Source organism: Alternaria burnsii (assembly GCF_013036055.1).
Source record: "Alternaria burnsii strain CBS107.38 chromosome Unknown 730, whole genome shotgun sequence".
NCBI classification, from domain to species: domain Eukaryota; kingdom Fungi; phylum Ascomycota; class Dothideomycetes; order Pleosporales; family Pleosporaceae; genus Alternaria; species Alternaria burnsii.
In genome coordinates, this window is record NW_024066110.1 from 269,509 (window position 1) to 283,758 (window position 14,250).

General features: G+C 52.5%; 4 protein-coding genes across 4 annotated transcripts; 3 read left to right on the forward strand and 1 right to left on the reverse strand.

Annotated features, from left to right (window-relative positions):
* Positions 1–664: 664 nt before the first annotated feature.
* Positions 665–6,011, reverse strand: GT037_003499 (mitochondrial aconitate hydratase-like protein; the record flags this gene model as incomplete). The annotated part of the gene is made up of 15 exons (XM_038928546.1): positions 665–1,693; positions 1,787–2,279; positions 2,332–2,408; positions 2,458–2,838; positions 2,903–2,919; positions 2,977–3,364; positions 3,492–3,630; positions 4,024–4,336; positions 4,664–4,671; positions 4,722–4,930; positions 4,979–5,143; positions 5,192–5,244; positions 5,303–5,324; positions 5,522–5,677; positions 5,727–6,011. 15 exons carry the CDS (start codon positions 6,009–6,011, stop codon positions 665–667), a joined length of 3,735 nt encoding a protein of 1,244 aa, XP_038788253.1.
* A 219-nt stretch (positions 6,012–6,230) lies between these two features.
* GT037_003500 (acetolactate synthase small mitochondrial precursor) lies at positions 6,231–7,258 on the forward strand (the record flags this gene model as incomplete). The annotated part of the gene is made up of 2 exons (XM_038928547.1): positions 6,231–7,107; positions 7,158–7,258. 2 exons carry the CDS (start codon positions 6,231–6,233, stop codon positions 7,256–7,258), a joined length of 978 nt encoding a protein of 325 aa, XP_038788254.1.
* Positions 7,259–7,785: 527 nt separating this feature from the next.
* GT037_003501 (uncharacterized protein) lies at positions 7,786–8,531 on the forward strand (the record flags this gene model as incomplete). The annotated part of the gene is made up of 2 exons (XM_038928548.1): positions 7,786–8,033; positions 8,132–8,531. The coding sequence occupies 2 exons, from the start codon at positions 7,786–7,788 to the stop codon at positions 8,529–8,531; spliced, it is 648 nt and encodes a 215-aa protein (XP_038788255.1).
* A 2,266-nt stretch (positions 8,532–10,797) lies between these two features.
* Positions 10,798–13,632, forward strand: GT037_003502 (glycerol-3-phosphate mitochondrial precursor; the record flags this gene model as incomplete). Its single annotated transcript, XM_038928549.1, has 4 exons — positions 10,798–10,942; positions 11,011–11,323; positions 11,380–12,520; positions 12,568–13,632. Coding segments are annotated over 4 exons (2,664 nt in total), but the record flags the coding sequence as incomplete, so codon positions are not given.
* Between the last annotated feature and the right edge of the window lie 618 nt (positions 13,633–14,250).

Below are 14,250 nucleotides of genomic sequence, written 5' to 3' on the forward strand. Positions count from 1 at the left end.
AGACTAGAATACCTATAATGCGTGCGGACTCGGCTGATAATTCGCCGAGCACCAGGACATGCTGTATCGTGATGCTAGAAGCGAATGACAGGATATGCGTAATGGTTGTCTTGAAGCTCAAGGAATTCTACCAGTCTTAGAACCATGTCTGCCCACCCCACTTGGCGTGTGACGTGGCAGCCTTCACATAGAGGCTTCACTCGGCCCAACTTGATTACCCTCGTGCTTCCAAACACGGTCAAATTAGTATATTAATTATTGCGTTTGAGAAATTTGCCAGAAGTCTCTATTTCCGTTCAACGGTCTCGGTGGCGCAATGGTAGCGCGTTGGACTTCTACTAACTGTATCCGGTTAATCCAAAGGCTGCGGGTTCGAGCCCCGCCCGAGATGCTTTTTTGCCTTTTTTTGCATCCTGCTCTCAATATGTTCTTGTGTGCGAAGTGATGGAGTGGACTGGTGAGGTTTGCCAGACATGAGTTTTGCTTAGTGGGGAGTCATAGAACATCAAAGCTTCGCAGGAGCCCTTCATCTATCACACTTCGCAAGACATTCTGACTTGAAATAGAGGTTGTTGTTGTTGTTGCTAGGATCGTTTATGCGCCGTGACACCAATAGCGCCATTTACATGCTCACTTTTACACATCCAAACTTATTGCACATCACTCAGTCAGTTAGCTCGGCACTCCGAGTGACTTCCTCCTTCATCTCCCTACCCTTCCTGGCCAGAAGGTTGAGTGCGCTACCAGCAAGCACAAAGCCGCACTGATCTTGCGACAGAGTGTGCTTGGTCCTGACAACCTTCTCGCTACCATCCTTCTTCTTGAGGACAAGGTCAACCTCGCCCTTACCACCGCTCTTCAGTACGTCCAACAATCCCCTTGTGGCGACTTCGTCGCAAGCTTCGAACGCATCGTAGTCGGCTTCGTTGGCGAAAGTCAGAGGGACGATACCCTGCTTCTTGAGGTTGGTCTCGTGGATACGGGCGAAGGATTTGGCGAGGATGACACGACCACCAAGGTACCGGGGTTGCAAGGCAGCATGTTCACGTGCAGAGCCTTCACCGTAGTTGTGCTCTGCTACGACGAGCCATTCAATGCCCTGATCGCGCCACCTCTTTGCTAATTCTGGGATCCCTGATGTTTTGCCGTCTAAGTCGTAGGCGACGTTGACCTCATCTGTCTGCGCGTTGACAGCACCGATAAGTGTGTTCTCAGAGATGTTGGGCAGATGGCCCTTGTACTTGAGCCATGGTCCAGCAGCCGAAATGGTGTCTGTTGTGCATTGTCCCTTGACCTTGTACAGTACCTTTAGGCCTGTGAAGTCGGAGTCAGGGAATGCTGGGAACGGATCCAGGAGCGCCAGGCGGGTAGAGGTGGGTGAGACAATAACATCTACGCTAGGGTCTGGGACACCCGGTGTAGGCATGAAGTCAGGATTACCGTCTGCGAAACCGGCAGAGGGGAGGTCAGAGCCCTTTGGTGGCGTGAACTTGAAAGGCTTACCGTCTGGCGTCGGTATAGAATCAGTCATTGGGTTGAAGGTTGTGGAGCCAGAGTACGACATAGCGGTGATGAGCTCAGGAGAAGCCAGAAAGTTCATTGTTGCTCGGTTGCCGTCATTACGACCGGGGAAGTTGCGGTTGTATGAGGTCAGGATAGCGTTGGATTCGCCGTTCTTTACGTCGTCGGTACGCTTCCATTGTCCAATGCAAGGACGTTAAGGTTGTTAGCACTGGAAGTCCATCGAGGTATATTGACAAACTTACCCGCAAGCGTTCGCCAGCACAGTACCTCCGGCTTCAGTGAACGTCTGGAGGGTTTCATCCCGTTCTAACGTTGCACGGATTTGTTCGCTGCCAGGGGTGATGAAGAAATCCGCCTTGGGCTTAAGGCCAGCTGCCAATGCCTGCTTCACAATCTCTTCTGATCGGGTCATGTCCTGGTAAGAGCTGTTCGTGCAGCTACCAATGAGACCAGCGCCGAAGGTTTGTGGCCACCCCTTCTCTTCCACTACTGACTTGAACTTCGAAAGAGGTGTTGATAGATCAGGAGTAAATGGTCCGTTGATGTGTGGTTCAAGTTCTGAGAGGTTAATCTCAATAACCTTGTCGTAAGCGGCTTCCGCATCGGGACGGAGGAGGTTCTGCTGCATTGGTGAATTGGCAATTTTTTGAGCAGCCTCAGCGATCGATCCTCGATGTGTGGCTTGGAGATAGGGGATGTGTGCAGGAGAGAAGGGGAAGAGCGAGGTAGTTGCGCCGACTTCAGCACCCATGTTGCTATAATGTGTTAGAACTTACGATGCGCGTGGAGCTTATATACGAGCCTTACCAAATAGTCGCCATACCAGTGCAGCTCAAAGACTGCACACCAGGTCCGAAGTACTCAATGATGAAACCAGTGCCACCCTAAGCATACGTTAGCCTGGAATATCTCGCTTTACTCAAAACCACATACCCGGACGGTAAGCTCGCCAGCCAACTTCAAGATTACGTCCTTCGGGGAAGCCCATCCGCTGAGTTCTCCAGTGAGCTTCACACCCAGAATTTTGGGTGCCTTGAGCTCCCATGGCGCATCCACTAGGGCGTCCACTGCGTCCGCACCACCGACACCGATTGTGATTGATCCCAACCCTCCAGCATTCGGGGAGTGGCTGTCTGTGCCCAAGATCATCAAGCCAGGGGCACTGTAGTTCTCCAGCACAGACTGATGGATGATACCAGCGCCTGGTGGCCAGAATTCGATTCCGTATTTCTTCGCTGCCGACTCGAGGAAATCGAAGACCTCCTTGTTACCCGCAATCGATTGTGGAAGATCGGTGTCAGCGCCTTTTTCTCCCTGTGAAATCTAATCAGCGAGATGCTCATGGTATATCCTGTACGGCCTCGAGGGTGCTACTGACTACTATCATGTGGTCGCCTTATATATTTGGTCAGTATGTGACTACACGATGTTTCATTCGCAAAGGCTACTCACAATGTATACTAGCAGGGACCGCCGTGCTCGGCAGCCCGCAGCTCATGAACTGCAACAAAGCCATCTGGGCACTGGCATCCTGCATAGCAACGCGGTCCGGCTTCAATTTCAAGTTTGCCTGACCTCTGATGTTCCTGCCACCATTTGTGTTGTTCATAAGCGACTCCTCTGGACTCTCAAGATGCGAGTAGAGAATCTTCTCGGCCAAAGTCAATTGTCGTGAAGATCCCAGTACGCGCCGTACTTGTTCAAGGCGAGAGAGCAACTTGGCGTAGGGTGGGGTGCGGGAGGCGAGGTCGACATTACGGGCAGTGGGCGGGTCGTGGCTCGTGGCTAGACATCTTCGCGCTTGGAAGGACGATTGGCGCAGAGAGGAGAGTAGGTGAGGCTTTGGAAATCTGTCAGCGTTCTGTGCCACTTGGACGTCCAGTGAAGAAATGCGACGGCGATGACTACAAAAGTCGCATCGATTTTCAAGGCTGCTTGAATTGCCAATTGCACACAGGAACACTCACTCTGCAGTTGGCTGCTTGGCCGGCGCGAAGTATATTCGACCGCATCCTGTAGTTTGCCTGTGGCGTGTACGAATCATCATTTTCAAATGCTCCGAGCGACGATTCCGAGCGACTTCGCTCCGAGGCATGGACACCAAGACTAGGTCAACGCACGCGAGCCGGGCGTGGGGAACCAACGACTGACCCCTGCTACTTCGACCAATCAAGCCACACGTCAAAGTCATCACCAAAAGCCCATGGTACGATACGAAGCTGAACCATTTGAAAGCTGTACGCTAAAGCAATGGCATTGGTATCCTGCATAAAGTGCCAACTCCAAATCGGCAGACTATCACCGTGCCCAACATGGTGCTCCGTGCGCGTATCAAACAATGACAAAGCTAAACGCGCCGAAGCGATAGAGGAACTCTTGCAACCAAATCCACCACACTGTGAGTCAATACGCAAAGGCAAATCGAACTAGGTTGAATCAATCAAGTCAAGTTGAAAGGCTGTCGTAAGCGCGAGATCATAGTCGTTGCTCCACACTTACAAGCCAGGAGGTGGGGGGACCGCTCCGTAGTTGGAGGGCGATGCAGCTGGTGGAGGCGGCGGCGGAGCAGAGCCATAGCCAGAAGCAGGTTCTGAAGGTGGTGGCGGAGGTGGTGCAGCCGCGCCAGCACCGGGAGCTGGAGACTGTGTCTGTCCATAACCAGTCTGAGCACCAGTCTGGCCGTAGTACGCAGCGTACTGCTGTTGTTGAAGTGCGAGATACGCTGCATACCCACCATACGCAGCATAAGGGTCAGCCTCTGGGTTTTGCTGGTAGTAAGCAATCCATGCTTGTGCAGCATTCGCGTCAAAGGCTTGTTGGTTGGTATCAGCAGTCGGTGTAGCAGCAGCAGGGGACATGATAGTCTCTTGTGCGCCGTAACCGTTGTGACCTCCCTGACTGCCGTAGCCACCACCACCACCACCATAACCCCCGCCCCCGCCGCTTCCTCCACCATATCCGTAGCTCTGGCTGCGATCGCGGTCACCACGGTCACCGTATCCGGGTCGTCCGCCACCATAGCCATCTCGGTCGCCGTAACGATTGGGTGGTGGGCGCTCCTTGTACGCGTGGTAATCCGATTTTACCTTCTCGAGGAGCTCTTCGCAAAGCTGCTTCGCTTGAGCTACACCTTCAGGACGAGGTCCACTAAAATCGGTCAGCAGTGCGAACAAAGTAATTGGCAGGAGTGTACGAACGCGATGTGAAGATACATGGGCTCGTCGCTCTCCTGGCCGCTGTTTGGTTCCATGAAACCAGAACCGCGACCCTTGATCTGGACCTTGCAGCTTGTCTCCTGCTGGATGAATTTGACGTTATCGCCACCGCGACCGACAACCTGTGCGCGCAAGTTAAAGCCGCTAATGGGCTCGAGACCTACAGAGATCTTCTCTTCGGGCCACTTGCGCTAGGAACAATTAGCAACAGGTTTGCTGAGTTGACAAGGATATCGTACTCGACCAAACTCATCGCGCTCAAAGTTCTCGGGCTCCCTACGACGGAAGCGACGTTCGTCTACCAGGTTAGGAAGGTCTTCTTTCATCATCTCCTCGATCATTTCTACAGCCTTGTCCAGGCCTTCTTTGGAGGTGCTAGTAATACGGAGGTACAGCGGCGGGTTCTGTTGCGAGATTAGCATAGCCCATGAATGTGTGACTTGCTCACGTACAGTAGCAGTTGCCATGTTCTTGTCAGGGTAGTATTCTCCGCGAGTGGTGACATCTTGCATGTATAAGCAGGTATTCTAAAGGGTTAATGATTGCAATCGGGATATGCGTACCGGCGCCAGTCTCGTCTTTGATCTAGATGGCACATGGAGGTTAGCATTTGATAGATGGGTGGGGCGCTAGAAGATCAAGTAAGCTCTGACTCTCATAGAGAGATGCGCAAACAGGGACCAACTTCAGCCCCGCAACACAGTCGCCAGAGGCGTAGCGCTGCAGAGCATGAAGAAGGCATGATCCTAGACGATCAGTGGACAGCAAAAACAGTTATTTACCCTCTTTTGTGTAGCTCCTTTGGTCAGTGTATAGCGGTTACGGAGATCATTGATCTCAATATCTTTGATGTAGTCACCATCCTGCTGGTACGTCTCGTTGTTTATGGCCGCTGCGGAGTTGGAGGCAGGCGACTTGGCGACTGGAGGAGTAGCGGCCTGGAGTCTGTCAGCGACGGCCGCATATGGATGGGTAGAGTGGGCATACAGAGCGAATAGGTGGCACGTCGACATGCTGGATGCCCTTCTTCGCCTGAATCTGCGCGTTGATCCTGGCAGCCGCAGCCGCCGCCCTCGCAGCAGCGTCGTTCTTGAAGTTGGACGATGCAGGGCTGTCTGTGCCTTCACGGGCGACAGGGCTACGGGCGCGATGCGACTCAGACTCCCTTCGCGACGGCGACCTAGAGCGACGGTCTGTATCGAAGCGCGAGCGTGCAGGGCGCTCGCCATCGTCGCTGTCGAAGCGCGATCGGGGACGGCGTTCGTCAGACATGGTGCAGTTGCTCGTAGTGATGGTCGACGTCTTGGTTGCGGTTGAGGCTCGCAGTTGTTGGTGTTGGAGATGAATCTTAGGCTCTGGCAGGAGCGACTCGCTTATTAGCGTGCCGCGGCTGGCCCTGCCTGTTCGCGCCTACTCCGACAATCGGCCGGGGATTCTATTTCACTTTCTGGGGCTGCCCTCCAACTTGAACATTAACACCACCTGTTCGTCATGGCTTCTCGGCGGGCAATGCTGCCTCTGCGCAGTCTGCTCAACAAACAATGCGCCGGCTCCTTCCGCCAGCAACAAAGAGCATCCAGCTCCTCGTCCACCCAGGCCTTGGCCTACAAGGCCCTTCACCGTCGCATCGCACCTCTCCCCACCGAGGACCGCCCTCCTGCCTGGTCAGCGCCGGCTGCCGTCAGCAACATCCTCTACGAAACCCCGCTCCCCTCCCAAGCTCCCCCAAAGAGTCACATCCTCAACTGTCTGGTACAAAACGAGCCCGGTGTGCTCTCCCGTGTCTCCGGTATCTTGGCCGCCCGTGGCTTCAACATCGACAGTCTGGTTGTCTGCAACACCGAGGTGGATGACCTCTCCCGCATGACAATTGTGCTGCAAGGACAAGATGGTGTTGTGGAGCAAGCCCGCCGCCAGCTCGAGGACCTGGTCCCAGTGTGGGCTGTGCTGGACTACACCCAATCGCCCCTCGTTCAGCGCGAACTTCTCCTTGCAAAGGTCTCTATTCTCGGCCCTGAATACTTCGAAGAGCTGCTTGCGCACCACCGAGAGATGGCTCAGGCGCCTGACATGGAGGGGTCATACGAACCAGACATGACAGATGAGGAGCGCAACGCAATGGCGCAGGAGGCTGCTCGCGAGTCTCTAAGGAAAGATTACCACCCGACAAACCTGCCCGTCAGCCAGGCGCTCAGACACAAGCACGAGCATCTGCGCGCCATCACCTTCATGACTCATCAATTCGGTGGAAAGGTGCTCGATATTAGCACAAACAACTGCATCGTAGAGGTATCGGCAAAGCCCACTAGGATTGATTCCTTCATGAAGTTGATTGCTCCTTTCGGAATCTTGGAATCTGCAAGGACCGGTAAGCAGGATCGGATATCCCGGTATAGCCAAATCGCTAATCGAGTACAGGACTCATGGCCCTACCGCGTTCCCCGCTCCACAACAGTGCTGAGGTCGAGGAGATGGAAGCACAGGACGTTGTTGATAATAGCCTACTCCCTCCAGGCTAAACATCTTGAGGCACGGGTGGTATCGAGTTTGTTCAGTGTCAACATATGCGGGCGTTTGATGTACCTGTATAGTATAGCGTTCAATGGAGGCGAAGCATGGCTCATTCGTTTGAGACCAATCACATTTCTCTTTGATGCAGTTTGAGATGTACTATGAGTGATGTATCTACATGCATATGATTTGCCCCAATTCCTACCCCACGAGCCCAGTCGCTGTGCGTGGAGTTGAAGCAAACCACGGCGTTTTGACAAGTACCGAAGGGCGAGCCGGTAGAGCCTCGTGGAAAGAAGCAGTTGTTGAGATGAGGCTAGAAACGTCTATTCATACCAGAGTATACATTGCCCAGCCGGGTCATACTTAGTCAAATATCGGACCGGCGCATCCTCCCATTCGGACCGACCCCATCAACCACTACAGTACTACCAAGCCTACATGTACCTCCATCTGCATCACCACCCGAAAAAATTGTTCGATAATCTACTTCTCACCAACACACATCCATCATTTTTCTAGTGGCCTCCATATCATGTCGCAAATCCCCGTTCCCACCGGTCTTCAAGAGGACTCGTTAGAGCACACAATCGAAATTCTCGCCAAGCAATTTAATGACGATGCGTTTCAACGCTATATTCTTCTAGATGAACTGCAAGGATCAGAAAAAACCGACATAGGAGTTGAGTTGAATCAAGAGGTTTTTGGATTTGTAGTACCGGATTTCCTCAAGGGCGGAGCAAGGATGATCACAATTCCTGGAAGTGGTGTTGCTAGTGTGTGGTGAGTAAACCTATTTGACCATGAAATGTCCCATGTTCAAGAGATGGATATTGAGAAGTCTTCCTATCCCGCGTCTAAGTCTGCTGATACCGGTTCAGGCAACTAGAGGAAATCACAGAAACATACACCCCGGAGCCGCACAACCCACCCGCTGTGACCGAACTTAACTCGCTGGCCCACCACGCAAGGCAGCGCGCTCTACCACCTCAAGCAACTCACGTGCTACATCTAGTCCTGGTAGCAAATGACCGCAGTCATCCTTCCGCTACCACGCCGGCCAAAGTGAGTGATCTCATTCGTCCGGTACTTGACATGGCAAAGGAAAAGGGTTGGCCAGTGGTCTTGGAGTCTACATCACCCAGGAGTAGGGACGTGTATGCGCATTTAGGGTTCCAGATATTGGAGGAGATTACAGTGGGAAAGGGAAAGGTTGATGGAGAGGGAAGAGGGAAGGATGGCGGTGAGGGAGTTTTGCTGTGGGCTATGATGAAGTGTTAAGGGGTGATGTATGTACCTGAAACTCTCCTCGGTATGTGCAGCACTAATATTGCACATTTACTACGCTCCGCTTGTAGATCGATCGGGTGGCTATGGAGTTACTGCGGTATCAGCGGGTCTTGCTCAGTGAAAGGACCCGTAGGAATCGTATCGAGGTATAAGCTGTTGTATCAGCATTAGTGATACGCTTGGGAGATGCCTCGACCGTTTCTCCACTTACACAAATCAACCGTAGAGCGATTGATAAGTCCTCCATATGAAGCAGGCAAGCAAGCAAGCGACGCATCTGCCCCACAAACCTCAATCTTGAGTCAAAATCAGAAAGCGCATCAACTTACCACCGGCAGTATGACATCCCAGCTTGCCACAGTTTTCCGGACTTACATGCTACGTTCAGGTGCCGAAAACCACCCCGATCACCCACGTGGGCAGCATACGCGCAGTGAGTGGCAGAAAGCCTTCCTGGTGTTCCAGACGTCTGGGCCTGGAGGCTGCAAGCGCCATGTCATAGGATCGTCCTAGTGAATCCTACATATGCAAGACCCTTGTTCGTTATAGCGGGACCGATATAGGCAGGTGAGCACACGACCTCTCACTATGCCACCATGCAGGGCTGGCATCATAGGAGACGCGGAGGCACGCATACAGACATTGAGACAAGCAACGCCAACGTGGCTTCCAAGTGCCGTAACCCGTGGAACTCGGCTATGCATATTGATCCTTTGATAAAGACAGCTTGTCGGAGGTTTCCGATTGAAAGCGTACATCATACATCGTACATGCATCCGATTCAACATGCACTACATCCGTCTCTTCGTTACGAGTGATGTGAAAAGGTGCAGTTAGTGATATAAAATTAGCGGCTACCTTCATCCTACATCCCGCATCCATCATGTTTGACTCACCGGTGTCTGTCTTTTAGGAAGTCCAGAGTCGTGTGGCTCCACGGAGTCGCTCAATTCGAACAGCGCTACCGCGGTTCCACGGGCTTGCGGGCCATGGGCTATGGGCATGGTGAAGGTCCACTTTGGCAATGGGTCGAAGTCCCTGCGACGGGTGGCCGGCGGCCGCAGTTGCTATCATGTAGAGAACAAGTACAAAGGTTCTCGCTATTGTTTCTCGACTATCAAGTTAGGTAGGGTCGGCATTTCGGTGTTACTATGCCGAGGAGATCGGTTAACACAAAACATTTCTTCTCTGCATCCAGTGGCAGTCTTCATATGTAACACGCATTATGACCTTGTCTTCGGGTGGCATGTTGTCCCACAACCCGCCCCGCGCAGGTGGGGATGCTTTATGTCGATGCAAGCTTTTCGTCTCCAATTTTACTCCAGATACCCTTCTCCACCAATCAGTATAGATCAATGACATTCTGACATCCCTCCTTCTGGTAACACTTCCTGCTGTTTGAGGATCTAGACAGACCGCATCTGGAAGCCACACTTGAGGCTTTGCTTTGAGACATGGAGCGCTGTTACGATCACGCCACGACTGCCGATTGCCGCCTTGGACTCGAGATCGTAATGCTTCTTCCCTAACGCGCAAGCGTGTCTTGGTCAATGCCGGGTCGTTATCTGACGTACGGGAAATTCACATGCTTCCTAAGGTGGAGACATGAGACAATGAGCGTGTCCGGCTGCTGGCTGTAGTCGATCATACTCATTGTCGATGTTGTGCTTCAGGCGTCCAAGCGAGGAAAAAAAATCCCAGGATATCGAGGCTCGTTGTCCACGAAGCACATGGTTCCCTCTTCGTCATACGATAGCCGGTGTCTGAATGTTTAGTGGGCCATCTGGGATCCATGGCGGATATGGGTTGTGGGTAACGGTAACGATGATCCCTGCGCACGAACGTCCTGAATAGGATGACGCCGATGCAGGTTCCTTGGTAGCGTGAATCGCAGCCAGTTCTCTGCTATCGAACTCACAATCGGGCAGGAGTACTTACCTGGGTATATCCTTCCACCAGCGCCATGTCGCTCGGCCTCTTTCTCATCACTTTTTGGCATTGTTCTTGTATCTAAGTTTCCATATATCCCGGTTAGCAGCGCATCATCAGCCCAAGATCTTGGCACAACTGCGGCGCTATTATTACCCAGATATCTTGATCCAATTGAGGGAAACGGTAAGCAGTCCGTCTGGCGCAATGTGCCGGCAATTCAACGGTGCAACGGTGCAATCGTTTTGCTATGCGAACGTGCGGTCGAAGGCCCATATATTGCACGGCCACGCTATCATGAAGGCTTCTTATCTGACAGTGAATAGACCCACTCGCTCGCTTCCAAGGTTCCTGTGACGCAACCCAACAACGCGCTCCGCCCGATCCTCGCTCAACCGCTTTCACTGCTCAACCTGTTGGCATGAAGTACGGCGACACATTGAGACAGCGGTCCATACCAGAATGGGGCCATTGTGAGTACTACGGCTATGTCCTACTACGCGACGCGGAGCGCTCTCGGCTAACACATGTGCGCTTGCAGACAACATCGACTACGACTACCTTAAAGACCTCATCAAACACCAGACGACGCCGGGCACGAACAAGGCTGTATCCATCCCAGGCCAGGGCGAGAGCACCGAGCGCGCATTCGGCGACACCTTCTTCAATGTCCTGTCGCAACAACATGATCGCATCAACCTCTTTGTGCGGAGCAAGAGCGGCGAGATTGAGCGGAGACTGGAGCACATCAGCAAGACCCTAGACCAGCTGCGCGCACGACGCGACCCGGTGAGCGGGCGTCTTCCTGCGCGGACTGTGGAGAGATATGCGAAGATCGATGCAGATGTCGCGAGGTACGCGGGTAGTATCGGAACACGCGACGGAACCAGTCTCGCTAACACAGCTGCAGAACCGGAGAGGAGATCAGGTCGCTCTCCCGATTCCAAGTGACCCAGCGAACGGGCTTTATCAAGATACTCAAGAAATACAAGCGCTGGACAAAGGACAGGGAGCTCAGTCATGTCTTTAAGCAGGAAATTAGTGGTCGGCCGGATAGTTTGTTCCAGCTCGATTTGGGCTATCTCTTGGATCAATACATCGATGTGCTCGACGCACTCCGCTCCGCTTTTGATGCGGATGGTGCCTCTACGCCCAATGTCGAGAATGCCAACGGTCAATCCTCAGCTGCTCGCATATCTAGAGTTCTTGAAAAGGGCGACGACCTAGACTTTGACCTGGCACTGAACACGGTACCATTGGGCCCCAAGGGCAACAAAGCAACGTATTGGATACATCCGGACCATATCGTTGAGGCACAAGTCTTGCTACTCCAGCATACGCGTCTGTACATCAGCAAAATCAGGCGGAACGCATCTGTTAGGGGAACGCCTATCCGCCGTCATTCCTCCACAGCCAATCTTGACCCGTACTTCGGCAACGAAGATACCACAGGCCTCGTTGTCTTGGATCACGCGGAAGCTTTCGCGTTTAAACAAAACGCAAGTACAATTGGAGCGACGGAAGAACTACAGGGGAGTATTGGGATCAAGGCGGCTGGTCAGGTGCGGTGTTGCGCCACTGGTGAAGCGGCGGTCGTTGTATGCACAACAGAGACAAGTTCACAAGGTCAATCGCCGGGCGCTGTCAAGACAGCAAAGATGGACCGCAGACGCCTGTCAAACTTCCTGGATAAATCCGTGAAAGAAGGTAGCATGAAGCATACTGGAAACTCGAATGGATCAGTCAATGATGATACCTCGGCGGTCCGACAATGGCTTGCTGAGCACCAGTCTACTAGGCCCATCGCTGGTGTGGTCTCCAAACGCACACGATTCATGGGGCTGCACAACAACTCAACGGGAGGTATATGGGCGACGCTAGACAAAGATGTTTGCATGAAGGACTCGTTGTACAAAAACCTGGCAGACGATGATTGGATTTCAACTGCTCGAGCAGAATCAGCAAAGAGGTTTCCTCACGCTATTCTCGAGATCCGCCGTGAAGGCAACCAAGCAACGGCACTTATCCAGACCCTTGATCGGAGCCATTTGGTACGTCGCTTCCAAATTATACACGATCGACGAATTAACAATGGCAGGTTGAACGTGTTCGAGGCTTCTCGTTAGAAGCACATGCTGTATGGACTTGTTGCCAGCCCAGTGCCATGTCCGCTCCTTTCTGGATCTCCATGCTTGAGAAAGACATCCGAAAACTTCCAGAACCAGTGAATAAGCGGAGCCGCAGAGCGCGAGACAGTATGACTGGCTCCCAAGTTCAATTATCGCCTCCAGCAACCTCGACATCCAACACATCGTATGATGGTCAATCCAGCCCACTTGCCTCCCGTTACGAGGAGTCTTCTGCAACATCGGTACATGAATTTGTCGACCCACCACCACTACAGGCCTTCAGGAAGAAGAGTCGAAGACCGTTTTCTGAATACCCTCCACCCATGAACCGGGACGAACCTGAACTGGAAGTGCAGCAGAGGTATTGGAACGAATATGACCATCCGGAGGATGAAGAGACTGGTTACTACATCTACGTGGATCCTGACGCGCCTATCAAATACCCTGGTCAAGACTTTGTCGAAGCGTTGGCAAAGAAGACAAAGAAGTTGTTCGGTATAAACGACAAAGCTGATCAGGCATCGCTTTCCACTGCCGAGGACTCGGATGATGACGACACGGTCGACTCCTCACCCATAATACACGCCGCAAATTATGGAACAATAGACTCTCGTGGCCAAGCAGCGAGCCAAAACGGCTACTTCAGCACACTTTTTCGTTCCCTCCGCGATCCCCGACATGATGCCGACCTGCTCCACGAGCGTCGTGCGTTGCTTGGTCAGGTAGAGACTCATCAACACAAGATTGAAATGACCAAGCTGCGCTTCTACTCTACTGCACTGGGCGCGGCTGTTGTCATAGACCTCATCTTGGGTCTCATGATAATGACAAGCCGGAAGAAGGAACGAGGTGTTGTCGACGCTGCTGTCTTGCTAGGTACTATCTGTACGCTGATGCTCTGCGTTGTAGCAGTTATCAGTATGCGGACACGCCAAGACCGTTTGGGCTTGGTTCACCAGGGAGTAGTCCTGAGTATCTCTGGTGCGGTTGTGGCGTTGGACGTATTGTTGCTTTTGTGGGTGTTGAGGATATAGGGAATGTCATTTGCATATGCGTTGTTGCATTTGGGTAGCTAGGTGTCCAGGTGTTTGGGATGAGGCAGTGAATATGTGCCATAATGCTATTGGTGACCAAGCTCACATGACAGCGACGTAGGTCTTCAATGTGTTACATGCAGAATTAAATATACCCTAAGTTGTACTAGCAAGAATACTTCGACATGTGAGCTAGGTCTTCTTATGATTACTAGATCTCTGGATCTTCCATGTTATGGCTGAGCAGCCGATCCGGTGGGTCTATGAATACCTAAGGAGCATCCTAGTGTGATATGAGCTAGCCCCAAAGGGGTAACTACCATCGTCCTGCGCGCCGATCGTGGTGACTGTTTTTGCGGCGCCTTTGTATATTCACTACGCTCAAAGTTGACTGCGTTTGTTACAAATATGCTTGGATTTATGCACAAAGCTGTTTTCTGTGGTGACCATCTACTTAGGTAGGTAGCTAACAGTCTTTCAGCCTACCTCCGTTTGCGCTGGTGGCCAGCTGTCCCTTAGGAACCACACCGAACTCGGCCAAATAGCCCAATTATGGCTCACCGGGACGATGCCGAGAGTGATCCCTGACATTCAAACACAATATACGCACCGGCGTCC